Genomic DNA, 27,364 nt, shown 5'->3' on the forward strand with positions numbered 1-27,364 from the left:
ACAAAATGGGAATAGGCCTATATTGAGTCAATAATTTATGACCTTTGGGGGGTAGAAAACTCTGTGCCTGTCTTAGTTTAAATATGAAATGCCTCAACCCCCATTGTTCATGTTTATTTCAGGTATCTCACAACTATGAAAAGCTAACACAAGGTCCAAATGGGTTCACTAGTGAGTTCTACCAAATATTTAAGGAAAAATACCAGTTCCTTGCAGGTTATTACAGAAGAGAAAAGCAGATGAAATATGTTCTAACCGATTTCAAAAGGCTAGCATCATGCTAGGAAAACTATAGACCATTATTTCTAATGAGCATTCATGCAAAAATCAACAAAATATTAGTAATCATGTCCAACAAGCTTTTAAAAAATGACCATTATCAGATGAGGTTTATTTCAGGTACACAAAGCTGACTCAACATTACAAAAACAACAAATATAACTCGTCATATCAACAGGTAAAGAAAGAAAAATCATATGACAGTATCAGTAATAAAGAACTCATTCATGAAGAAAACTTTGTCAAACTAGGGGCAGGGAACTTGAACATCTACACACACACACACACACACACACACACACACACACGCAAATCCACAGTACTAGGTGTAAAGGCAAGAGGAATTTCTGAATTCCATGACTACAAAGAGTTTCAGGCCAGCTAGGGCTGCATAGTAAAACCCTGTCTATTAAATTTAAAAAAGTTTATTTTTTAAATCCACAGTAAAAAACTAGATAGTTTTCCATAAAATTAAGAACAAAACAAAGAGGCCAGCCTGCTCTACAGCACAAGATCCAGGACAAGCACTGAAACTACACAGAAAAACCCTGTCTCAAAAAAACAGGCCTCGATTCTGTTTTCACAAGATGATGCCTCTTAGCACTTTATACAGTACTTGGCTAGTAAGTTTTCAGGTGTGATAATACAGTGTGATCAGGTTCTGGGTATGTAAAGTTTTTGCTAGTAGCACATGACTGATCTGAGTGACGTGGTTTTCTATAAAGTTTAAAGTGATAAATGGCCGGGCAGTGATGGTGCCTTTAATCCCAACACTCCGGAGGCAGAGGCAGGCGGATCTCTGTGAGTTCGAGGCCAACCTGGGCTACAGCGTGAGTTTCAGGAAAGGCGCAAAGCTACACAGAGAAACCCTGTCTCGAAAAACCAAAAGAAAGAAAAAGAATGATAAATGATCATGTTAGGTTTAGAGAGCAAGTAAATATTAAAATATTTTGAAATTTAAATAACAATTTTTATGACCTAATATTTGAAGTATGTTGATTTTGGGTTTGTTTTTTTTTTTTTTTGGCGGGGGAGGGGTTCCAGACAGGGTTTCTCTGTATAACAGTCCTTGGCTATTCTAGAACTCGCTTTGTAGACCGGGCTGGCCTTAAACTCACAGAGTTTCGCCTGGCTCTGCCTCCAGAGTGCTGGGATTAAAGGCGTGCGCCACTACTGTGCAGCGTGATTTTTTTAAACTTAAGACACACATATCTACTTTCAGAGCCTTGCTTCTGGATGCTCATTTGGAGCCTGTAGTTTCAAGTACTTGTTTGTAGACAGCATATTTTGAGAGGGACAGATGTCTACTAAATAAAAAGCAAGGTCGGAGTTGATTACAAACTCTCCTTTTCACGTTGTATTTCTAAGAGCTAGAAATATCTCAGTGGACTACAGGATAATTTTGTTGGGGTGAATAATTTCCACACATAAAATGTCATGAATTGAGTATGATTTCAATTAATTTGTATTTTAACACTGAGTTATTTTCTGCTTCCTTGTCTTTAAATGCTGGTCAGTTATCAGTATAAGTTAAATACTGTGACTAAAGATACAATAAAACCTCTATCAAAGCAGTATTTAGCTGAGTGATATACCAGCTAATATATGACACCATATGACTGGACCATCAGCATATACATCTAGCCTCCAACAACACAGATATGTATGATCAAGTATTTCTACTGGTTCCATTCACATGGAGTTTGTACAGTTTATGTTCTAAAGCACAAAAATTGAAAAGATGCTATTAGAAACTGTTCTTGACTACATATACTGTAGTTGAATTCCTATGTCTTAAGAAATGGTTCCTTCTAGTTGCTGACAGCTCACACAAAGGGAAGTCCATTTCCTGCCAACAGACTATATCGTCATATACCACCTCATAGTAGGCTCCTTCTGTGATAGTGATGACACACAGAAAGTGGTGACTGCTTTGCGTTGCCTTAGAAATCAACCCAAGGATCAACAGTAGGTAGTTGAAAATCTGAATTGAGGGCAGAAATTCCGTGGTTAGAAACCAGTTCTTTGCAGAATAGAGAATGAGAAATCAGAGCTCAGGGCAGAAGGGGCTGGAAGGAAGAATGAAGAGCAAAGAAACTGTTCATGGAGCTGGCAAATAGCAGGACAATGGCTGAAGCCAGGAACAATGTGGAGAAAGAGCCTCAGACTGCAGAGCCGGCACAAGTGAGCACGAGGGCTTTGAGGAGAACATGCATTGCAAGACTACCACCGCAGAATGGACCGCCGCCGAGAGCTGTCACCTCACAGCCGCCCATGGTGGCAGACTCAGAGTGGTTTGGTCTGAGTGCAGAGGAACAGTAAGTGTTCCCTCCCTTTGGGATGTAGGCAAAAGAATCTATGTCTGTATCTGGGAACAAATGGAGTCCTGTAGGACTCAACTGCCTAAGAAACTAACACTAGGACCACTAATGAGACATTAACTTTCATGGCTTCCATTCTCTTTGCCACATATAGGGAATAATGAATATGAGCTGCCTAAGATTGTGTAGAAGATTAATTAATTCCATGTAGGCTTCTGTAACACTACCTAGTGTAAATTCAATAAATGTTGCCATGGAAACATAAACTCTTAAAGAAGTAGCAGAAATGAAATTAAAGACAGGTTTTGTTCAGTTCTGTTATAAAAACCTTTTATTGCTGATAAAAGTGTTTATGCTTAAGTTGACAAAACAGCACTAATTAGCTTGCTAATCAGGTTAATGTGACTTTACTCCATCCTAAAGAACAATTTTCCTGTCATATTTTTCTTCATTAAGTTTTAAAACTTGTCTTCCAATTGTTTTAAAATCTATTTAAAATGTAAATTTTAGACCCAGGCATAGTGGAGGCAGAGGTAGGGATGTTTCTATAAGTTACAGGACTACATAGGTTCTCAACCTGTGCTGTGGAATAATCCTTCTATACACTGTGAAAAATGTGTTGCTCTTGGGGCTTGGAGAGATGGCTCAGCGGTTAAGAGCACTGACTGTTCTTCCAGAGGACATGAGTTCAATTCCCAGCAACCACATGGTGGCTCATAACCACCTGTAATGAGATTTGGTGCCCTCTTCTGGCCTGCAGGGACACATGCAGGCAGAACACTGTAAAAATAATAAATAAATCTTTAAAAAAAAAAGAAAATGTTGGCCGGGCGGTGGTGGCGCACACCTTTAATCCCAGCACTCGGGGGGGGGGGGGGGGGGGGGGGGCCGAGGTAGGTGGATCTTTGTGAGTTCGGAAAGGCGCAAAGCTACACAGAGAAACCCTGTCTCAAAAAAACAAAAAAAAAAAGGAAAAAGAAAAAAAAAAAAAGAAAATGTGTTGCTCTCATTGTTGATTAAAAAGCTGATTGGTCGATAGCTTAGGCTTGTCTCCAGCCAGCTCTTACAACTTAAATTAACACATTTCTATTCAACTATGTGCTGCCCCAAGGCTCATTTGCCTCATCTATGAACTTCCCATGTTGCTTCTTCCACATCTAGCTTGCAATTCTTCAAACTCTGCCCTTCTTATCCTGCCTAGCTATCAGCCATTCGGCTTTTTATTAATACTGAAAACAAGATGTTTTCACAGTGTATGGAAGAATTATTCCATAGAATTTCCCCCTTTTTGTCTAAATAAAGGAAGTTTTAACTTTAACATAGTAAAATTATATATAACAAGTAAGAATTAGTTACAATAGCCAGTCCACTTGTAGTAGACAAAATTAGAGAAAATATTCTATTATCTAATCTTTGTGAATCTAAAGTTTTATACCTAATTCACTTTTATTATAACTAAAGAAAATTATAAGTTTAATTATTTAGTCTTTAACTCCCTCAAAAGACTCCAGAAGGGTGTAATGCTACCTAATCACATCTGGCTGCTTGGACAGTCACCCAAAGTTCCTCTGTAACATTGGGGCATCCAACCTTGGCCTACAGGCCTAGTATACCTGACAGACATTTCTGAGAAGCAGGGAATTTTGAAGGAATGTCCTACCTTGTCTTGGCAAAGTTTGGCAGTCACTTTTTTTTTTTCTTTTTCTTTTTTTTTTTTTTTTTGCATCCTATTGGTCCTGTTTGGACAGTATCCTGTCAGCAGTTGAGGCAAAGGAAGCTTCTTTGCCCAAATGGCTAGCTTTTGCTATAAAGAAAGAAAACTCCATACAGAGGTTCTTCGATGCCCATCATCTTCTTTGAAGTAGATTGGTGCTGTTGAGATCAGGTGTGTCTCACTATCATGAAAAGCCTTAGGTTATTAAACATATTAAATGCCATATTCTGTAGATCTCTGAAGTGTTTGAAGACTATCTAATATATCTGTGTATGACCTTGAAAAAAATACCTGACTATAATTTTGACTGTTATAAATGACTATTAATCTGTATTTAATTATAAATTACATTTTAAATGAGCTGCTAAATTCAATACCCCAAACAAGAGTAGAAGCATATATACAATATAACAAAATTAACTTTAAATTTGTATCAATAAACTAAAATCCATACCAATGTAAACTATTTTGCGATTAATAGTTGCTTTTTGGATTAAAGTAGATTCAATAATCTACCTTTTTTTTCTATCACTCCTATATCATATCTCCCTTTTCTTTCCTTTAGAAACAGATCTTTGAATTTAACTTTTTTCCTGACTGTGACCAATAACAACTTGTAACCAGCCACCCTTAAATGATAACAAACATCCATAACCCATCTTTTGAAAATGTGGGTGTCATTTTTTATAGATTGCTTCCTGATGTTTGGGGGAACTGGCATCTTTGAGGGAAACTTGAGGAAATCAGGATAATGATTAAGTCTTGGCTGGAGTATTCTGTGAGGCTGGTCCATCTCAGCCAGCAGCCTTGAATCTGTTTTGGATGCAGAATTCTGAGAAAACTGTAACAGAGGCATTTTGAGATACTAGATCACCTGGGCCATCCATTTTCATTGGTCTCTGGTCCCCTTGTCCTGAAAATACATAAACTTTTAAAAGTAACATACATGGGTGTATTAATAGACATGTATATAACACACATGTATAAACTGTGTGTGTTGTATACAAGGTAGCCAAAGATGATTTTTTATGTTTGAGCAGGTGAGTATATATCACATGTCTTATGGTTCTTCTATGTCTTTATATCTGCAGTCGGGATTTTCAGGGAGTCTTCCTCAGTCGAACCTGATCATCCTTAACATTGAATGAACCCTAGCCTTTCATTTCCTGTGGAAATAAAAACATAACCTCTCCCCCAAAGCAACACACCTTTTGACTTCCATTTTGACGTAAAGATATTTTTTAAACATATAGGTTAGTTTAATCCAGCAGTTTTTATAATCCAGTGTGTCTTAGTAGCTGTCATTCAATCAGAAAGTTCAAAGACAACACAGTAACATACAGGATCCAAACGCACTGTGTATTTTCCATCTTTGCATGGGTTTTATCTTTTTTTTTTTTTTTAAAGATTTTTATTATGTATACAGAAGAGGGTGCTAGATCTCATTACAGATGGTTGTAAGCCACCATGTGGGTGCTGGGAATTGAACTCAGGACCTCTGGAAGAACACTCGGTGCTCTTAACCTCTGAGCTATCTCTCCAGCCCCTGGGTTTTATCCTTTATATTACTTTATTCTTTCTTTAAAGGCTTTATTTTATTTTATTTTATTTTTACAAATCAGAAAAAAAAAATTTTCTAGCTGTCTTTTTTTCATTTTTCTTTATTAAGAAATTTTCTACTCACTCCACATACCATCCCCCAGCCCTTTCCCAAGCCACCCCGCATCCCCACATCCCCCAAACCGAGGTCTCCCATGGGGAATCAGCAGAGCCCAGCACACTGAGCCTAGGCTGTACAAGGCGTCACACCACAGGCACAAGACTTTATTATTTTTAAACTATTTTTTTCTATTACTCCATACCATTCCCTTTTCTCTCCCAAGTCTATGTACATTTTTAAATACACCATAACCCATTTAGAGGTTTTTTTCCATCTAGATCTATCTTGACTGAACATCTATGTTGTTTTTTCATCACATGAAACAAATCTTAAACTGCTATGTTAGTCACTGGCACTGCTCAGCTTAGTGTATGGCAATAGTGCCTGGTGGTTGGCACCTGGCTCCTCCCGGCTCAGTTCCCTGAGAACTTAGCCTCATGGGAGAGGTGGGGGGGTGGTTGTTTACCACCCCAGCTCTCAGAAGTTGTTGGGTCCACAATGCCACCAAGTAGCATACGGCCCCCTGCTCATAAACCCCATGTAAGTGTTCTGTAGCAGGGCCTCTTAAAAGAGCCACACCCATGCCTGCTGCTAGCACCAAGCCAGGAAGGTGCCTCTTAAAGGAGCTGTGTCTTTACAAACTGTCTTAAGAGAGAGAGAGAGAGACAAAGAGAGAGGCAGACAGAGACACAGAGAGAGAGACAGAGAGAGAAAGAGAAAGGGCTAGAGAGGTGGCTCAGCCATTAAAGGCAAGATTCACAACCAAAATAAATAATCAATTTTAAGTGATAAGAAAAATGAACTAGGCCCAGCTGTGGTGGCGCACGCCTTTAATCCCAGCACTCGGGAGGCAGAAGCAGGTGGATCTCTGTGAGTTTGAGGCCAGTCTGGTCTACAGATCGAGATCCAGGAAAGGCAAAAAGCTACACAGAGAAACCCTGTCTCGAAAACAAAAACAGAAAAATGAACTATTATAGTGAAGTATCTATTGTGGGAAATCTAATATATATTTATATGTAACTTCAATTAAAATAGTTATATTTGAAATTTTTCATATCAAAACTTTTTTTTTTTACACCTCCTTACAGAGTTTTGTGGTATTTGAAACAGTAACAGCAACTCAGGTTTTCCAGTGTTAGAGAGTTATTTCTGATAGCTACAACCCCAAACAAAATACGGCTCCTTCTGTAGACTTTAATCACAGTACAAACATGCCTTCATTTTGATGAAGACCGAAGTTAAACGTACACAGAGTTCTACCTGTTGGCAGAGAAAGGGCCCTCTGCTACCTATGAAAAGCAGGTCCCAAATCAACTCCCTTCTGCAGTTCATTCCAGAGCTTGTTTCCTGACATCTTTCTCCAATCCCAGTATCATTTCTCTTTTCTCCTAGACTGGCCTGGGCTAAGTGTTCTGAAGACCCTCGGATTGCAGTAGGTTCCTATTCCCCACTAGAAAAGAAAATAAAGGTGAGGAAATCCATTTGCCATGAACTTTGGATTCTGTGATAAAATCATAAAGTTTACTGGAGGTAAAAAGGGCCCCAGCATTTTAGGGGAGAATGTCCTGACTCATGCTTAGTTCCACATTTGGTTCTCTGAGCAGTGATGGCTGGACACTCTGGCTACAGTCATTAGTTTGATGGGCTTGGGAAGACAGGACAAACATGTGGATTCAGATAACAAGTGGGCTAGCACCCTGTGGTGGAGGCAGGAGAATTAGAGGAAAACATGAATGAAGCTGGAAGTGGTAAGATTCAAAAAGGTAGAAACTGGAGAAAGAAGCAAGCAGAGAGATCAAATAAACCAAGCCTCCCAGGTAGTGGTGGTGCACACCTTTAATCCTAGCACTTGGGAATCAGAGGCAGGTGGATATTTCGGTTGAGGCCAGCCTGGTCTACAGAGTGAGTTCAAGGACAGTCAGAGCTACAGAGATACCCTGTCTCGAAAAATAAGCAAACAAAAAACAGTAAACAAGCAAACAAACCAGGCCTGAAGTTGAGAGGTGAGAGCAGGGAATTACCTTCTCAATGTGGCTTATAAATCGTTCAGTTCTCCTTCTACTCTAAATCAGTGCTTGACCCATGCACGGGAAAGCATCCATATAAGAAAGGCTCATCATGCTCTACCTTACAGACAGACGAGTAAGGCTAATAAGTCTAATAAGGGCAGCCCTAAGGTAGGGAGACAAAAATACAGGGATATTCAGCAAATGAGATAGCAGAGGGGTAAAAGCCGAGGATGTGAATGAAGTAAGGAAGAGTCTCTCTTGTTTGAAGACCATTTGTGCTGAGGGGTACTTTAAGCTGATCTAAGTGACGCAGTAGGCAGTTCTGATGACACAGAGGGAAACCCTTGAAGCTCAACAGGCACAGGTGAAGAATTCGCTTCTGATAGACAAGAGTGTTTCCAGGATAAGCAGGAAGGTGGAGTTGGGATAGAGGGGTGGTGGCCCTGATGGTGGGAAGGGGGAGCTGCTGGGTGCTTCCATTTTCACAAGGAAGTCTAAGTCCGAGTCCTCACGTAGGACAGAACATGGTCTGGGTGTGAGGGGTAGGAGGGTAGGAGGCTTAAAGGGGGAGAAAGTCAGACCCAAACTGGGTGTGGTATAGGAGTGCCAGACATTGAGAGCTGTACTATGGAACTAAAATAAAGGACATCCAACTTAAAAAGTTCTGATTACTCCCTCTCACAAGCGTTTAGGTGGCACCCATTCTTCACGAGCGAGAAAACTGTTAGTCCAGGAGTTACAACAGGAGAGTGAAACAGTTGATAAACTTAAGACCATGTCTTTTGACTTCCGGTTTGCTAAAGCAGATTCCTACTACTATCAACAACATCAAGAAATGATCAAAGAAGCATGGAATTATACACCAGATTCAGAATGGAACATTAACCCAGAGGAAGAGAAGAAGTCAAGAAGAAAAACATCAGACAATGAAAAAAAATGGGACTATCTAGTATCTGAGAGAGAAATAAATCACATAGAAAAACACATACTGAGAGCTGAGCGGGCTAGAGGCCTCAGAGACGACAAATATAGACTACTCCCTGAGAGAATTCCAAGTGAAACCCTTTCCCCAAAACCATTAATACAAGAAGATGAAAAGAATAAAAATATCCAGAAAACATACAAAGCTGTACCCCAAAAGCCCAAAGTAGCATGGGCAAAGGAGCAGATGAAGCGACATAAAGACCGAATGATTCGAGCGAGAGAACTCACAGAACAGAAGAATGATGAAAAGAAGACTCAAAAATTCCCCAGCCATGGTCGTCCTCTCTTCAAATCACGAGTGAAGAAGGAGGAAAAGAAAGAGTTTGAAAAGGTCACAGCTTATCCTATCTACCAGCCTTCCCAGGAAAAACTTATAGAGGTGACTATTCTGATGGAAAAGTCGAAAGTGGATAAAATACAAAAACCACTCCACAGAGAGCTCTTGAGTATGCCACCATTTCTGAAAAGTCAACTAGAAAAGAAAAAAAAGCTTAAATTATTTCCTTGATGATTGTATTTCTTTCTTAGAATATTTTATAGTAATTAGTACAGTGAAATCATGGAAAACAGACATCTAAGGGGGAAATGGCAGCTCTAGACATACATATTAGAAAAGCACAGTATTGAGGCCACAGGTTGTTCAATTCCATTCTTATGGTACTCACTGGTCAGGGCTAAGGAGTAAGAACATGAAATGAGAACAGATGGCAGCTAATGGCATAGGATTGGGGGAGGGGTGCTCTAGAGTATTTTTTGGTGATGGCTGCATGCCCCAAAGATGTTAAGGCACTGAATCATGTCCTAATTGGATGAGTTGGATTGAGGATGAACTCTCAGCAAAGCTGTTCTGACAGAAGGAAAGGACAGCTAGTGTTTAGAGAAGAGGAATCAATCCTGAAAATAAAGGGCCGACCATCCTGCAAGGTTCTAAACATTAGAGTTTACACTTTTAAATTCCTGAAGGCAAGGTAGGGGAGACGTTTCAGCAGGCTAAAGTGCTTCTTATGCAAGCCTGACGACCTGAGTTCAGATCCCCAGAACTCATGTAAAAACCAGACATGGGTGCACATGTCTAATCCCAGTACTCTAATAGCAAGATTGAAGGTGGAAACCAAAGTCCACAGAAACTCATGGACAGTAAGTAGTGCACAGTACAGCAGCAAACAAAAGAAACCCTGACTCAAACAAAGTGGCCGGAGAGGACTGGGACCCAAGGTTACCCTCTAACCACCAGATGTGTACTGTGGTACACACGTGCCCTTAACATATACATGCCTCATATACACACATACACAAAAATAAATAAAATCTTGAAGGCAGAGATAATCACTAGGAATTGGCAAGAGGTTTGAACGGACAAAACAATGGATACTTCATAGATGTCTGGGCAGAGCCTGAGCAAGATGGACAAAAAGACTACAAGGGAAGTAGTGATGGGGGAAGGGGAGGAGTTTACAGAATGAACTTGCCTGCGAAATATGGTAAAAATTCTGGTACAGAGATTTTAAGATTTGGGAAATTATTTTATTACATGTTTTTAAGTGGCCAATAATCACTTAACATAGCTCTAGCCTCTTTAAACACAAAATTCCAAGACTCTTCCCTTATAGTATAAATACATTATGGTAAAAAGCAAAGGAGTAGAAGAGTGGGAGGGAGCCAGGAGAGAGAAACTCGAAGAATGTAGATTTAAGGGGTAAAATTTCACATCAAATACAGCATTACCCATTGGAGTTAATTTGGAAAGCAACTGGTAAAAGTGCAAAGTGGTAAAACTGGGAAAGGAGCTACTCCGCCAGGGTTTTGAAACATTTCCAAATGATTGTATTAAATTCTTAGGTATTACTTTGTGTGTATATATCACGGGAAGGGGGCACGTCACACAGCACACATGTGGGGGTCAGAGTTGTAGAGCTGATTCTCCCTTCTTTACATGGGGAATGGGGATGAAGCATTCATTCCCTGAACCATCTCACCAGCCGCCAAGTGTGGTTTTTGGTTTTTGGTTTGTTTTTGGTTTTTTTTTTTTTGGAACAGGGTTTCTCTGTGTAACAGCTCTGGCTATCCTGGAACTCACTCTGTAAACCAGGCTGGTCTCGAACTCACAGAGACCCACCTCCTCTGCCTATGCCTGAGTGCTGGGATTAAAGGTGTGCACCATCTCTCACGCACACCCCCACTCCCCACCCCCGCCAAGCGATTCTTATTTAAAGAGGTAAGATGGCAATCACAGGACTTTGTGTGGATTGTTTTAAAGAGAGAAGCATGGTGAAGGAAAACACCAGACCAAGTAGAAGAGATGACTGATAGGGCTGTCTCCTGGGACAGAGGAAGACCTTGAACCCAGACCTTTCCTGAAAAAGTGCCTGCAAGAGGAAGGAAAGTTAAAAAGAGAAAGCTAGGGAGAAGGAACCCAGAAAGCATCCAGGGCCAACTGAAGGCCCAACATGGATGAGCAGGGCAGAGGGACATGCAGGAGGGTGAGCCCACACTTGGTGCTGCCAGGGGCACAGTCCAATCTGACTTGCCAGAGGATATAACGGTGTCTTGAGTATAAAGCATAGGCCAAGTCACATCAGAAAATACTTGACAATTTTTAACCTACAAAAAAGCGATTTCATTTGGCACAACCTATCTGTTGGCTTGGCCAGCTAATTTTATAATTAGAACATTAAAAAACAAAACAAAAAACACTATGATAATCTGTGAGGCACTGACAATCTAAAACTTTTATTGGAACAGGACTAGAAAAAGGAGGACCATACCCTCCCCCCCAAGAGACAATAAAGACAATTATTTGTGAATTTGGCAGTGAATTTTCTTTAATCAAAGACAATCATGACAAATCCATTAACTATCAAAAGCTACATTTTACTGAAAACAATCTTCATCTTTAAAAACATTTAATCATACATATATACAATATATGCTGCTTTCCTTTCAGGATTTCATTATTGCCTTCAGTTCTAAAAAATAAAACAAAACAAAAGATAGCTGGTTAATGGCTGACACACTGTATCCATACATGCAGTCTAGTGACTAGCCCGTCAGTGAGTCGGACCAGGTTAAGTCACTGTGCTCCGGTAGTTCCCTTTCCTTCCAGACAGTCGACAGGTAAGCTATCTTGAAACAAAAGAAGTTCCGTTAATTGAAATATACACTGAGGTTATATAAAGTACTTGAAAAGCTCATTTTAGTTCTCAAAATGAGAGAAAATTGAAGCTAAAAAACTATTAAGTCCTTTTATAGACAGACTTACAGATAAACATGTACTAAAATGAAGTGACTCCACAAGGTTTTAAATTGAGGGGCAGGGCCAACAGATTCAAGGTCATTTCCACCCACTGCTATCTCCAGTACAGAATACCACATCACTGCCACTAGGATTTCAAAATCTTCCCCTCTGTAAGAAATGTCCTTTTCCCTAGCATTATTCATTTCAGAAATGTCCGTTTACGAGCATCCCTCATCTTCCTTTTCTGCTTTGTGTCCATTAAATAAAGACATCTAACAGAGCAGCGAACAACGCCGGGGAGGATTCCATATCATTCATCCACGGTTAAGTGAAAACAGACTGATAGAGTTCTCCTGCACTGCTCTTTCATCTACAGATCTTAAGAACACCAAAGTAAGGAATCCTGAGGGACAGCCCCCGGCAGCCTACCTCCTGCCTTCCTGACCAGTTACAGTTCTAGGAATGGGACACTAGAGGGAGGCAAACCCCACACTTCACAGGAATGAGGAACTACTATAGCTTGGGTTGCCTAATAAAATTTTAACACAACTGTGTGGCTGTCATGTAGGAAATGTTACCTTCAGCTGGCATCAGGCACTTAGTCGCTGCTGGCTCTGACTCAGAGAGATCACAGGCTCAGAAATCTCAAAGGTCTTCACAATCTCCTGGTCGGAAACAGGAACATTCAGGCAGTGGGTTTACAGCAGACCAAGTCACAGTCAGAGCTGCACTGCAGGGTCTTACCTCCCAGTCACGGTAACTCAGGGCTATAATGCCTTGACTCCTAATTTGCGTGTTTTGTTCAATTCCCTCATTTTCTTCATTAATCACTGGCTCTGTTTGAAAGACAAAGTTTTCAAACATCATCAATCAGAACAGGTAACTTTATAGGAGTGATGTCTGTCCTGAGAAGAGACTTATATGTACTTCCTAGAATGCCATGCGTACCTGTGCACTAGCCCTTCAGCTAAACCCTAGTGAGCCCCATCTGAAACTGAGAACATGTATCAAGTAACTGCAATCAAAGTCCTAAATGCTCCACCCACGACTTTAGAGGGGCAGGATTAACAGGTAAGAATGAAATAGCCCAGAAGAAGCTCAAGGGAGGGCACTGGCATCACGGATGTGTGGTTGGCAAGAAGGAAACCACAAACAGGACTCCAATTACAACTAAAATCTAGCGCAGTTTATCACTTTGTTCATCTTTACATCAGACAGTGAATTAATGATATCAATCCATCAGTTTTAAATCACGCCCATATATTCAGTTAACCAGGAAAGGTACACTGCTGTGGGATGTTCTGTATGTCCTGTGGGAGCCCGTTCTTGGGTTTGTGGCTTTACCCAGCAGGTCCGCATAGAGGATGATTAGGACCATGGGCCTGAGTGCAGGTGTCTGAGATGGTCTGCACTTGGCTGTGCTGGGGGATGGTCTGTATGGCAAATGTGTTGCTCTGATTGGTCAATAAATAAAACACTGATTGGCCCATGGCTAGGCAGGAAGTATAGGCAGGACTAACAGAGAGGAGAAATAAAGGAACAGGAAGGCAGAAGGGAGTCACTGTCAGCAGCCCGCCAGGAAAAGCAGCATGTGAAGACACCGGTAAGCCACGAATCACGTGGCCAGGTATAGATTTATGGGAATGGATTAATTAACGCTATAAGAACAGACAGCAAGAAGCCTGCCACGGCCATACAGTTTGTAAGCAATGTAAGTCTCTGTGTTTACTTGGTTGGGTCTGAGCGGCTGTGGGACTGGCAGGTGACAAAGATTTGTCCTGACTGTGGGCAAGGCAGGAAAACTCTAGCTACAGTATACTATTTGAATTTTTGTTTATATAATTCTTATTAAAAATGGGAACTTATTAGGCATGGTAGCACATGCTTTTAATCCCAGTACCTAGGAGACGGAGACAAGCGGTGCTCTTTGGGCTCAAAGCCAGCATGTTCTACATAGAGAATTCCAGGTTAGCCAGGGATACATGGTCAGACTGTCTCAGTCACAGAATTTCTAGGGTTTAAAATAACAATAAAAGCAGGCATGGCAGCACAAACCTTTAATCCCTGAACTCGGGAGACAGAGGCAGGTGGATCTCTGAGAGTTAAAGGTCAGCCTGGTCTACAGATCAAGTTCCTAAACAGCCAGAGCTCTATACTGCGAGAGCGTGTCTCCAAAAAGAAATCAAAACCAAAACAAAACAGAAGCTTGTAATTCCAGCACTAAGAAGACTGAGGCAGGAAGATTGAGAGTTTAAGGCCAGCCTGGAATACATAGCAAATTCCAGGCTAGCCTGAGCCATGGAGCAAGACTATCTCAAAAAAACAAAAACAAACAAACAAAACCCACCTACATTTACTCGAATAAAATACATTTCATAAACCCTTAATATTTTTTAAAACTAACTTCTATGAACATAGTGTAATTTACCTATTATTGGTAGTCGGTCTTGGTCAAGTCTTATTCTTGCAAAACCATCCTAAAACAGAAACATGGTTTGAAACAAACACCAAAATCTAATGCATGAAAAAACTGAATCAGTTAGAAAAATCTGTACTTCAGACAGCCAAAATGTACCCAAACTTACAAAACTTTTCTCACATCTTTCTTCACAAAAGATTATTGCTCAGGTTTCAAATGAATGTTTACTGGACAGATTCCACACTGGCTTTATTTCTATTACTATTATTACTACATTGATTCTTTTTCTGGAATGGAGCGGCACTATGGTACACACGGAAGTCAGAGGACAACTTGTGAAAGTTATCCTCTCATTCCACCATGTGCATCCTGGGGATCCAACTCGGGTGAGACTTGGCAGGAGTTTTTACCCACCGTGCCAACTGATCAACCCTCAATCCTAGAAACTCTAAGGAACAACCGTCTTGTCTTTACCGATTTATCCATCTTCTGTCATATACCTTCCACATTTTATTACAAGTCTATCCTTGGCACCACTGGCAAACATGCCTTTGTTGTTTGAGAAAGCACTTGGATAAGTATAAGCCTCTGTCTAAATTTAAAAAGCCAAATTCATCTTCCATGTTTAGGAATGCAACATGATGTAAGACTCCAGTCTTAATTCAAACATCTATGGTACATTGACAGGGTTTTGTTTGACTAGTTTTAAAATTTTTACATTTAATGAGCTACAGAACTACTACAAAGCCCTCCCATAGACCCTCTATTCATACTCCCCAGCTGTTTGACCACATTTACTTGACTGCTTTCTATATTATCACATGAGAGATGTGAGGGTGACGGCTAGGACTATCCATCCCCTTCTGCTGCTTCAGGGTCTGTGTTTTGAGAATAAACTTATTTTTATATAACATGAAAACCTCAGGAAATGTACCATACTGTAATAGTTCCATATAGCTATACCATTATACTTGGAACTAGAAGTGTTTCGAATTTGGGACTATTTGCATAGATACAATGCAGTATCTTGGAGATGGGACTTAATCTAAACATTAAATTCATTTTTGCTCCATATATACCTCACACTACCTGAAGGTCACTTTATACTCTATTTTTAATGGGCCTGCTTTTCAGTTGTGACCAATCATATGCAGTAGTTGTGAAATTTTCCAATTATGTTCTCATGTTTCAAGTTTTGGAGTATTTCAGATTCGTATTTTTAAAAACTAGAGGCAAGCCATAAATTTTAGTTCACCTAACATACCAATCAATGTTCTGCTATAATGGACAAATACCTTTATCAGATGTGTATCATTTTTAAAACATGTAAAAGATGTTAGAGAAATCTAAAACCTTACCCGTATAATGAAGGAAACATGAAAGATGTTTTCCACTGTACGGGGGAAAGAATGTGGATCAACCACAAAATCAAAAAAGGACATTGGAGTATCAGCTATAGAAAAAAAAAGAAAAAATAATAATCTTCAAAACACAAAAATTATTTTTGTTTCACAACAAGCTCTATGCCCTAACATTCACCAGAGACAAGAAGGAACACACAAGCCTCCTGCTGTGGGGAGTAAACGCTTGTGAAGGTCAGGTTGGCATTTCTATTAAAATGGAGATGCTTACTGACCTGGCTGCCTTCCAAAGAGCCCTCCTCAGGAATGATGGCCTAAACATGCCAGTTACACAAAGACTTTCACCTCAGCAGTTTGTACAACAGGAAAATGCAACAAAGAGCCTTTCCAGTGATAAGGATTATTAACTTTATTTATGATAGAGCCATACCATGGGAATGCCTGAAAATAAGGAAAAGCTGGATGATATAGAAGAATGTCTACAGGGAAAAGTCATAGTGCAGAAAGTGTGTACCATGATTAGCTTGGAAAAAAAGAAAAGGAAAATGAAAGTAACCCCCAAACCAAAAAACAACAGCATTCATATTTACATGATATAAACAGAAGAACTATGAAAACAGGCACCTCGTGTTTAACAAGTGACCCTCATGGGAAATAGGAGGGAGGTAGATGATACTTTTACTTGATGGGGGTTGGAGACATGGCTCAGACATTAAGAACACTGGCTGCTCTTGCGAGGACCAAGGTTTGGTTCCAGCACTCATAAGAAGCATTCTCCAGTTCTAGAGGACCTGACACCCTCTTCTGGCCTCTGAGGGCACTACATGCACCTGGTACACTTACATATAAGCCAGCAATCACTCATTCATATAAATGTGTCTAAAAAACTTAGGGGCTAGAAAGATGGCTTAGCAGTTAAGAGTCACTGTTGCTTTTCTAGAGGATCAGGGCTGGATTCCCAACACCCACGTGGCTGCTCACAACCACCTGTAACTCCAGTTCCAGAAGATCCAATACCCCTCTCTGGCCTCCTGAGGCAACAGGCATGTACGTCTTATAGACACACAGGCGGACAAAACAACCATATACATAAAATAAAATAATAAAAATTCAAAAAAAAAGGATGGTTAAAAAAAATGTTACTCGGCCGGGCGGTGGTGGCGCACGCCTTTAATCCCAGCACTCGGGAGGCAGAGGCAGGCGGATCTCTGTGAGTTCGAGGCCAGCCTGGTCTCCAAAGCAAGTTCCAGGAAAGGTGCAAAGCTACACAGAGAAACCCTGTCTCGAAAAAACCAAAAAAAAAAAAAAAAAAAAAAAAAAAAAAAAAAAAAAAATGTTACTCTATTAACATCCTCATGTGAGGTATTAGGGGAAAAGGTTCATTAAATACATATGACAAAAAAAGAATCAAAATGAGACAATGTTGTGTCTTATGCCTGTAATTCCAGCACTCTAGAGGCTAAGGCAGGGAGACTGCCATGAGTTTAAGGCCAGCCAAGAGTATACTGAGCTAGTTCCAGGCCAGCCTGGGCAATAGACTACTTTAAAAGAAAGGGGGAGGAGGAGAATCACAACTCAAATATATGCCACTGAAATGCCTTTTAAATAAAATAACCTTGCAGAAAGTGGCACACCCGATACAACAGCGGCGGCACCTTTTAATGTGGTGCCATACTCACGGTCTTCTCTAAAGTATGTCTGCAACAATCCCAAGATCCTCTCTACTTCTTTTTCAGTTGCTTCTTGATGAGACTCTTCCATGCATTTCAACTGGGAAAGAAAGCCATCGTCACGCAGGCTCACCCTCATGTCAGCCACTAACCTCTCTCTCTGCTGCACATCCAAACTTCAGAGTTTCTCTTGGGCTTGCTAGCTTTTAACATGTCTTAAAATTTAGTTTAAAAAAAGTTATCTCACTTCAGTAATATTTATATTCTTATAGAAGGGTGACATTACCAAACTGCCACCTCAACTGTCGTTAGATTAAACACAAAGTCACAACACAGTAGCTCTTGCCTGGACTTGATCTTGCCCCACCCACAGGGGTCACTTGCCAGTATTGGAGACATTCTTGGTTATAGCTGGGGTGGGCGGTGCTATTAGCATCTAGTCAGCAGAGGGCTGACTTCCAACGCCCAGGACAGTTCCCTCACAACAAGAATGAGGGCACTAAGGGTGGGAAACTCTGGTTTAGGAGAACTGATTAAAACCACAGAAAATGAGTTAAAAGTGGTCGATCCAACAAAATGTTGAGACATTTTAAATAAAATATCTAAATGGGGCCGGGCGGTGGTGGCACACGCCTTTAATCCCAGCATTCGAGAGGCAGGCGGATCTCTGTGAGTTCGAGGCCAGCCTGGACTACCAAGCCAGTTTCAGGAAAGGCGCAAAGCTACACAGAGAAACCCTGTCTCGAAAAACCAAAATATATATATATATAAATAACTAGAACCTGACTCTAGACCCTAACACTTAGATACTTATAACTTTTTTTTTAAAGTGGAGTCAGGGTGTTATTACGTAGCTCTGGCTGGCCTGGCCTAGAACTTGCTATGTAAGTCACGCTGGCCTCCAACTCCCAGAGTCCCACCTGCCTTAAAGCTCTGCACCACCACACCCAACAGCATGTATATTAAGTATTGGTTAGTCTAAAAGGCAGTATTTGAAAAGCAAACCTGAGCAGGCATTGCCCGCTGCTCTTCTATCATGCGAGGTTGTCTCGGACGATCAGTTCGCGGCTTTGGCACAGGGAATTCTCCATGTATTGAACCCAACCTAAGGAAAGAGGCTTTCATGTCTTTACTGTTTCCTTTATAAACAACCCCATTCCAATGACTAAAGCAGTTGGTGTAGTATAGTCAAATTCAGACCAGGCATCAGTGATGAGACTTAGACTGTGACATCTTCTCTGCTCCATCTGTATTCCTACAAGAACTCCTTGCGCTTTGTCAATCAGATACTCTCTCATGCTTTCCTGGTGCTCTGAACAGCAGTAAAGTCACTGAATGCACCTGTGGAATCTTTCCAACTAGCTTTTACCTGTCACACAAAGGCGACTTTTAAGATCAGAAAGATGAGTACATGGGTCTAGGTATGTCTGAGTAGCAGTTCACAGCTGAGGACTACTGAGCACCCCTATGATGATGGGGTCTTTTCTTTCAAGGCTCTATTCTCAACAACAACAACAAAAAATCCAACCACCACCAACAAAAACTAACCCTAATACAGCCTTAAGTTGCAGTAATATATGTATCATGCAGAGTTCAAGGCCCCTAGAACCTAGTTCCATTTGCTCGTTATACTTGAGATGAAAGGATATCGTATAGATGGGATGAGATTAATCGGCATATCATCTCAATGTGATAGCTCCTATAATATACTGCTATGAGAGCCTTTCGGCAGAAATGTCTACCCAAACACAGAAGAGATCTGGTTGGGAAAACTGATCATTTACTGGTTTTCCCTCTGGAAAAGTTACTGGAGGCATTCAGGTTGGGACCAAGGGGTAAGTAGAGTTCAACAGAAATATGAGGGGAAGGACGTCAATGGGTGGGGGAACACAGCATGCAAACAGAGTTGTAAACACTGCATGTGGCCACAAACTGAGCTGGATGATGCCAAAGGCTAAGACTTTCCTTTGAGATGCCAGGACTCAAGACCTATTAGCACTAAACAAACAACAGACTTGGATTTTATCACATCATTAAGAAAAGGGTGGTCTTTATACAGTAGTTCTGGGCATCTGAGTTGCCAGAAGGCATGTTATATAGATGCCTGGGCCAGGACACAGCCCCGCTACAACCCAAGCTCCAAAGCTGTCTAACAGACTCTACCAATCTCAGGCTTAAAGGAATTTGAGACCAGTAGCCTGGAGCTATGGGAAGGACGGACTTGAACACATTGGACAGCTACCCCAGAGAAAAGACCTACCAGGAAAGAAAGGCTAGACACTTGAAGGCTGTCTTTAAAGAAGCAGCAAGAGCTATCCCTGGTTTTGCCAGAGCCGGGACTAGATCAGGCAACGTCATTTCCTAAATTGAGACAATGAGCTGGGCCAGTGAGCGATCATGCAAAGGATGCTGTAATAAATGGCCCTGACATAAACTGCCATAATCTCAACATACCCTCAGCGGGAGCCTTCATCCTCCAGCACGGTAACGAACTCAGGGGTAATAAACAGAATCAGAAACACGCTGCAGACCTCAAATCCCTGAGCTAAGCAGCGAACAAGCAGAGACACCCTGGTAGGGTCCTGCCCCACAGCCTCCCTGCTAAGGGGGACACAGACCCGTTGACTCCAGTTATGTTTACGTTTACGGACATCTGTTCAAGTTTGGGCAGTCTCTGAACAATGGCTTCATGACTGTGATCTCTTTTACTACTTAACTACCTTTGTCCCTACAATAAAAAAACAACTTAAGGTTTACAAATGGCTGGTCTGTTGGATTTTGAAAATAATCTTACAGAAAGTGGAATGTATGGGTTTTATTAAAGGTGTTTTCTGCTGTTTTGCCTGATATTTTCCAGGAATCATAGACAATTAATTCCAAATCAGTTCTATCTTCATCACGGATGAATTCTTCAGCTTCTAGTGGATTGACACCCATATGTGTCAGCTACAGAAAAAAAAAATGAAGAAAAAGAGTCAGTTAAACTACAGGCAACCATTCACCAAATTTAATAAACAGGCCAGAGGGAGAGCCTATTTTCATACTGGCTCAATTTCTTATTACAAAGATAATTTTACATATCAATTCCTATTCAAAAGTACCTTTCGTTATGAGAAAATATTCCTCAATATACTTAGAAGATCGTTTGGTGAAGACAGTGAGATGATTTAGCTTAACAGTTCTCAACCAGGGTGATTTGCCCCTAGGGGGTCTTTTGGCAATACAAAACATTTTTGAGTCAACAACTGACATGCTGTGGTACCTAGTGGGTAGAAGCCAGAGAAACTGTCCTACAGTGCACAGTAGAAGCATTCAATACAGAGATGTACCCAGCCCAAATTATCACCGGTGCTGAGGCCGAGAAACCCATTCCTTCCCACCCCAGCCTAAGGGGCTTGAGAATGGCAGGCATTAAGCTCACAGGGGCCTACTGGAGCACAAGCAGCTCCATCGGGAGCAAAACTATACTAGCAGGGAAACTGAAGACCCCACATGAAGACTCCAGGACAGAACCGGAAGTTCAGCTGGCTCTGAGATCCCAGGGACTGGCCAACTTCCTAGAAGGGATCTCGGTATACCCAGAGAGCAGTAACGCACAAGAAGAGATTTCTAACAGTCTCTCTTCCTGAGGAGACTTGGCAACGAGTCAAACAATTCTCTTGTCTCTATTTTACAGAAGTGTATTATTACAGCCAGGTGTAGTGGGTATTATATTTGTTTCTTAGGAAAGAACATGTTTATTGTATGAGGCTGTAATATGCCTAAAAGTTCTTAAGTTAAAGTAGCAGTAGTATATACAAACAATAATTAGAAAGCCCTCAAAGCAGCCAGACTTTGAAGGGAAAAAAGCAGCCAGCATCTGATCAGAGGGGGCAACGGACTCTCCTCCATTCTTCTGCCATCCAGTCCAAAGGGCCTTACTATGCAGTCCTGACCGGCCTGGAACTAGATGTGAGGCTGGCTGGAACTCAGAGACCCACCTGTCTCGGCCACCCTTGGAGAGCCGGGATTAGAGGCGAGGGCCACCACACCCAGCCTTTCCTTGCTGTGGGATCTGTGATGTTACACTTGGAAAGGCTTCCCCAGCCAGACGGCTTTAAGACTGACTTATTGTGATGTTATTCAAAGGTTAAAGCATAACCTACTTTTTATTTTAAAACTACTTATCATGTGCACACTAGTCAGCATTTCCAAAATACATTGTACTTCACCATTTTTATTTTAAGAAAACATTGAAACTTAATATTGGGTATTAAATCAAGGGCTTATGCAGGCTTGAACTATACTATTAAACTACACCTCCACGCCCCTTTTTCTGCAATTTTTATTTTAAGAGAGGGCCTCTCTATTATAACTCAGTCTTGCAATCCTCCTGCTTCAGGTTCCCAAGCAACTGGGATTACAGATGTGTCCTAGCATACACCGCTTAAGGCATCCTAATAACCATTTAAGCATAAAAACACCGTCCAAAATTCAGTGTTCAGCTGGGTGTGGTAACACATGCCTTTAATCCCAGCACGCAGAAGGCAGAGGCAGGCAGATCTCTGTGAGTTCCAGGTCTGTCTGGTTTACAAAGTGAGTTCCAGCACAGCCAGGACTACATAGAGACCCTGTCTCAAAAATAAACAAAAAACCAGAGACCCTATTTTTTTTTTTGGACACATCAGAAAAGTTTTAAAATTTCAGGTACCAACTATTCAAGCTTGTTAAGAAGCAAAGGTGGGTGATTTTAAAACTAAATTAAATACAAAACCACCATCCTATTTATATGGTTCTAAAATCTTTTCCAAGACAGAGTATGTCCACACAACAAGGCATAATTCATCTCCAACCTACATCTATCCTGAGCGCCCCCAAACCCCACCTCCGCAGTGTGAGCTCTGGTCCAGCCTAAGACAGATGACCCAGAATGACCTAGACACTTCTGAAGTAACTGAGGAAGTGGCCATTAATAAACAACCAAAGCACCCGGAGTCTTAGAAGAGGGAGCCAAGAGGTTTCAAAGGGCTCAAGCTACCACCCTAAATCCCTCCACACAGCTCAACTTTGATCTGTTCATTCCCTAAAACCTCCTTGGAGGACTGTGAGACCAAAAAAAAAATAAAATAAAAATAAAAAGGAAACAAAGTAAAACCCATCTGCAAAGTGATATAAGCAGGTAGATAATTGCATAAGGAGATGTTTTCAAGAAGCATTTAATTAAAATTCCATAGCCTGGAACTTACTAGAGTTTCCACGTATCTTAACATATCAAATGAGCTCAGGTCAGAGCGCAGCTGTTTGGCTTTCTCTTTGCCCAGGTCTGAAGCCAGAACAAGAAACTGGGCATCTAGAACTGCTTCTCTTGCTCGTGAGACTGTAGAGCAAGAAATACATGTTAAGAAACACACATAATCCACAGATACTCCCCCAAATTTCCAAGCACCTATTAGTACCCTTCCACTGGGTCAAAATAAGCCTCAGTAGGCTGGAAGCGGACCCATGGACTTCTAAAAACCAGTTCCCTCCCCACCTTACTAAAATCTCAATCACTGCTAACCAGTCTTCCTTAAAGCTTACTCTCTAGTTTTCATATTCCTGGTCCCTGAACCAGAATCTTAATTTTTTTTTCTTTTAGATGTGTATGAATGTTTTGCCTACATGTATGTACTCGCAGCATGTGTGAGCTTGATGCCCATGGGGATCAGAAACGGTCAACATATCCCCTGGAACTGGAGTTACGGGCAGTCATGAGCCGACACATCTTCTGCAAACCCAGGTCTTCGGCAAGAGCAGCCAGTGCTTTTAACTGCTGAGCCATCTCTCCAGCCCCCACTGAACCACAATCTATTAACTCCAGTATAACAGAACTTCTATCTCTTTGATTAACACATTCTTTGTTGTTGTTGTTTTGAGACAGGGTTTCCCTGGGTAGCCCTGGCTGTCCTCCGACTTAGAGATCCACCTGCCTTTGCTTGGGATTAAAGGCACACACCACCACTGCCCAGCGACTAACATTTTCTAATCACCGCCCTCATCTGAACTGATGGAACTCAAATGGAGTATCCACTACAGGTAGGGAGAGATGATACAAAGTCTGCGGGGGTGAAAAGCCGTTCAACTGAAGAACACAGAAGAGCTAAGGGTGCTGGGTTGAACAGCCCCTATCCTGCGGGTCCCAGAGAATTTGAAATAGTCGCCTAGAAAAATGCTAATGTAAATCAAGATACACCAACCCTGACAGATTCAAACAGAAATGCCCAGCATGCCCCTTGATAATTTTCACTTGAGGCACTGAGTTCCTTAATAATCCTCACAAAAATAGCAAACATACCAGCTACAGAACTTGCTGGCTCTGACTTCTGTTTTTAGCCATCACTTTTTCTTCAAAGAAGGCAAGATTCTAATCACTTCAAGAGTCACTACAAGGCTGGGCAGTGGTGGTGGTGCACACCTTTAATCCCAGCACTCAGGAGACAGAGGCAGGTGGATCTCTGTGAGTTCGAGGCCAGCCTGGTCTACAGAGCGAGATCCGGGACAGGAGCCAAAACTACACAGAGAAACCCTGTCTTGAAAAAAAAAAACCAAAAAAAAAAGAAAGAAAGAAAAATAAACAACTAGTCCCGGCAGAAGTGACAGTACAGTAAGAGAAAGGGGAAGCAGATGCTGGTTGCTGGACTCTCATCTACACACCCCTTGTCCAACATCCCCGGCGGCCACCGCAAGGAAAGTGCAAACATCCTGTCTAGCTGAGAGCAAGTTCTCTAAAGAATTAAAACAGGTGTAACAGCCATGGATGCCAAGCAGAGAAAGCCTGGAGGCCCCAGTTAAGTGAATAATTTTGTCTTCGGCTTTGAACATGGGCAGTAACCGGGGGAGGTAACGTGCAGGTGAAGTCAGTCAGACGTAGAGTAGACAGCAGGGGAGTAAATAAGCAATTACCCTGAGGGAACCGTGAGTCAAGGTTAGGGACGGAAGAGAAAGCTTACCAGCGGAGAAGGGATCGACTCCAGGGAGAGAGGAACCCTAGTTCCTCAACTTCTGGAGGAGATTCAGTGTGGAGACCAAGAAGGGGAACTGAAAGGGAGGCCATGGCCAGAGCGAGGGAGAAGGCACTACACACACTGAGGTAATCCTGAAACAACCAGGCAGACCAGGCGACCAGAAGCAAACGGGCCTCAGGAACACGCAGAACCGTGGTTAGCAGGAAGACAACTGCAGCTGCCCCTTTCTGTTCCCAAGGCAGTGAGAGAGGCTGAAGAGGACACGGTCTGTGTAGCTGTCCCGGGGCACCCCCACCTCCATCCCTGGACAACGGCCAAAGCGGTCACCACTACAACCATGCCGCTGCTTGTAATTCAAACCAAGACTGTAGTTGAAAACTCCACGTTCACGGGCTGGAGAGGAGGTTCGACAGCTAACACAGAGTCCTGCTCTTCCAGAGGCCCTGAGCTTGGTTCCCAACATCCATGTCAGGCAACTCATAACCCCCACACCCTCCTTGTAGCTCCAGCTCCGGGGAGAATCTGCTGCCCTCTCTGGCCACCACAGAAACTGCACTCGTGTGCGCAAATCCACATAGGATCGCTGGGAATTGACAACACACACAAAACAACTCCCAGGAGCCAGACTGCAACACCCTAAAGTGCATGCGTCTCCCCCACTGCCTCCCACCACATACAATGAGTGTACTTGTAGACATGACCACCTCCACTAGGCTATAGGTGGATGAACAGCTAAGAGAGCAGAGATGAGAAGGCCGGGGAAAAGAACCAGGATGTCTGAGGCTAGCTGCATTCTTCTCTGATTCATCTACTCAGTAAATGGAACACACATATAAGGCTGTCAAATTCTGATCAGCAAAAGAATCATCGGGAGAGACTTCTTTTCTTGTTCTTTAGTGTTGGTTTTTGAGACAGGGTTTCTCTGTGTAGCCCTGGCTGGCCTCGAACTCAGAGAGATTGGCCTGCCTCTCTGTCTTCTGAAAGTGCTGAGATTCAAGGCATGTGCCACCACCACCTCCTGAGTGCTGGACTCATCTCATGGAAAAGGCTCCCCAACTCCCAGAAAGTCATGAAGAACCCTTAAGTATATGCTGAGCCAAATGGTAAATACACAGTGAAAGTAATATTGTTGCTAAAATGGAAAAGGTTCTGGGCCTGTTGGGTGCACTAGCAGAGGGGAATTGTGGAATGACAATAATTTGTTTCTATAAAGGTAACTTAATGAGTATAAGCTATGACAACATATTTAAAAAATCACCAATTACCTTCATTAAACAGAGTGTTGGCCTCTTCAAGGACCTCTGTTAATTTGTCACCAGCATTCAGTATGTCCTCCCGGTTTTCTATTTAAAAGAATACAAACTTAGGGAATTGTGCTCAGCCTTCACTAACTAGTAGCTGACAATTGTTACTTACAGCAGTGAAGCCAAGTCCCACTCCTACTTCCTGGGTAATTATTTAAAATGTCTTATCTTTAAAGCCAGTTGTACAGAAAGAGGTAATGCTTACTGTTTCAAGCAACTTTAACTATTGTGTGTTGTTCACAAGGCCAGGAGAACAACTTAGGTGTCTTTCCCTCAGCTCACCACCAGCACCTTTGCCTTTCCAGACAGGGTCTCACTAACCTGGAACTAGCCAAGTAAGCTAGGCGAGCTGACAGGGGGACCCAGGGGCTCTGCTTCCCCAGAGCTGAGGATACAAGTTTGCACCACTAGCTCGACATTTTTTGGTGGGTTCTGGGGATCTAACTCAGGTCATCACGCTTCCAAGAGAAGCGCTTGCCTATTCAGTCATCTCCCGAGCCCTCCAACTTGAACTTTTAACAGGAAAGGCTTGCTCCCTTTAACCTTAATTAAACGGGCCGACTTTTCCGCTCCCCCATAGAGGGGCTGGATTAAGAAGCGGTTGTCAAATTTAGCAAGCAACAGGGTCACCTGAAGAGCCACGCAACAAACTCATGGACCTACCCCGCATTTCTGATACAGTGAATCCGAGATGGGTAAGAAAACGTGTATTTTAACACCCCGAGGGACTCCGTAGCTCAGGCGCCCACTCTGGATTCAACAACAAAAAAAGCACCTAGGGCTTATTTTGCTTGTCTTCCCTACTGCCTGGCTGAGCTCAAGCAAGTCACCACCAGCTCTGACCTCCCGCGTTTCCAACCAGCAACAGAGCACCTGCCTGCCCGGCGCCAAGGTCGTGTAGGGTACACTGAGTAAACAAACAAGCGCGCAGCCACGAGCCCGCGCCGACCGGCCTGCGCCCACACCTCCCGCCGTCCTCCCGGGCCACGGAACGCCGCCGGCCCGCGCAGCCCCAAAGCGCCACCTTACGTTGGACGGAGTTGATGAGAGCGCGGTACTGATGGCGGATCTGGCGGCACAGGCCCTGGTCGTACTCGGCCTCCAAGCAGGCCGGGTCTATCATCTCGTCCCCGGAATCAGACGGCTCGGTGTCCTCCAAGCTCGGGCGCTCCGCTGCCTCCCTGCGCTCTGGCGCGGCGCCGCGGCGGGCCAGCGGGGACCGCGAGCGGGAACGGGAGCGGGTGCGATCCCGGTGCGGGTCGCGACCCCGGCCCCGGCCCTCGGACCGGCGGCCGCTACTATCCCCAGACATCGCGCCAATTCGCCTTGCAACTTCGGAGCGGCGGAAGTTCGCGCCAGAAACTGAAACCCCCCGCTGGGCTCGAGCGCCGGCTCCCGGCGCAACGCAGCTCCCCGGCTTGCGCG

The 27,364-nt window shown here is 42.6% G+C and overlaps 2 protein-coding genes across 3 annotated transcripts; one reads left to right on the forward strand and one right to left on the reverse strand.

Annotated features, from left to right (window-relative positions):
- Positions 1-72: 72 nt before the first annotated feature.
- On the forward strand, positions 73-11,771 carry LOC102917112 (uncharacterized). Its single transcript, XM_015995881.3, has 3 exons — positions 73-2,597; positions 7,367-7,442; positions 8,669-11,771. Exons 1-3 carry the CDS (start codon positions 2,383-2,385, stop codon positions 9,473-9,475), a joined length of 1,098 nt encoding a protein of 365 aa, XP_015851367.1. The 5' UTR covers positions 73-2,382; the 3' UTR covers positions 9,476-11,771.
- Positions 11,761-27,364, reverse strand: Nsmce4a (NSE4A component of SMC5/6 complex). 2 transcript variants are annotated; one of them, XM_006976981.4, is made up of 11 exons: positions 26,969-27,364; positions 25,901-25,978; positions 22,878-23,008; positions 20,447-20,598; positions 18,658-18,757; positions 17,662-17,752; positions 15,980-16,074; positions 14,631-14,679; positions 12,947-13,038; positions 12,781-12,867; positions 11,761-11,933 (listed from the first exon to the last, which is right to left on the reverse strand). In XM_006976981.4, the coding sequence occupies exons 1-10, from the start codon at positions 27,249-27,251 to the stop codon at positions 12,793-12,795; spliced, it is 1,146 nt and encodes a 381-aa protein (XP_006977043.1). In that variant the 5' UTR covers positions 27,252-27,364; the 3' UTR covers positions 11,761-11,933; positions 12,781-12,792. The 2 variants fall into 2 exon arrangements, with proteins under 2 accessions (XP_006977043.1, XP_042140522.1); XM_042284588.2 differs by lacking the exon at positions 11,761-11,933 and adding an exon at positions 11,961-12,090.

This window comes from Peromyscus maniculatus, chromosome 1, assembly GCF_049852395.1.
Source record: "Peromyscus maniculatus bairdii isolate BWxNUB_F1_BW_parent chromosome 1, HU_Pman_BW_mat_3.1, whole genome shotgun sequence".
NCBI classification, from domain to species: domain Eukaryota; kingdom Metazoa; phylum Chordata; class Mammalia; order Rodentia; family Cricetidae; genus Peromyscus; species Peromyscus maniculatus.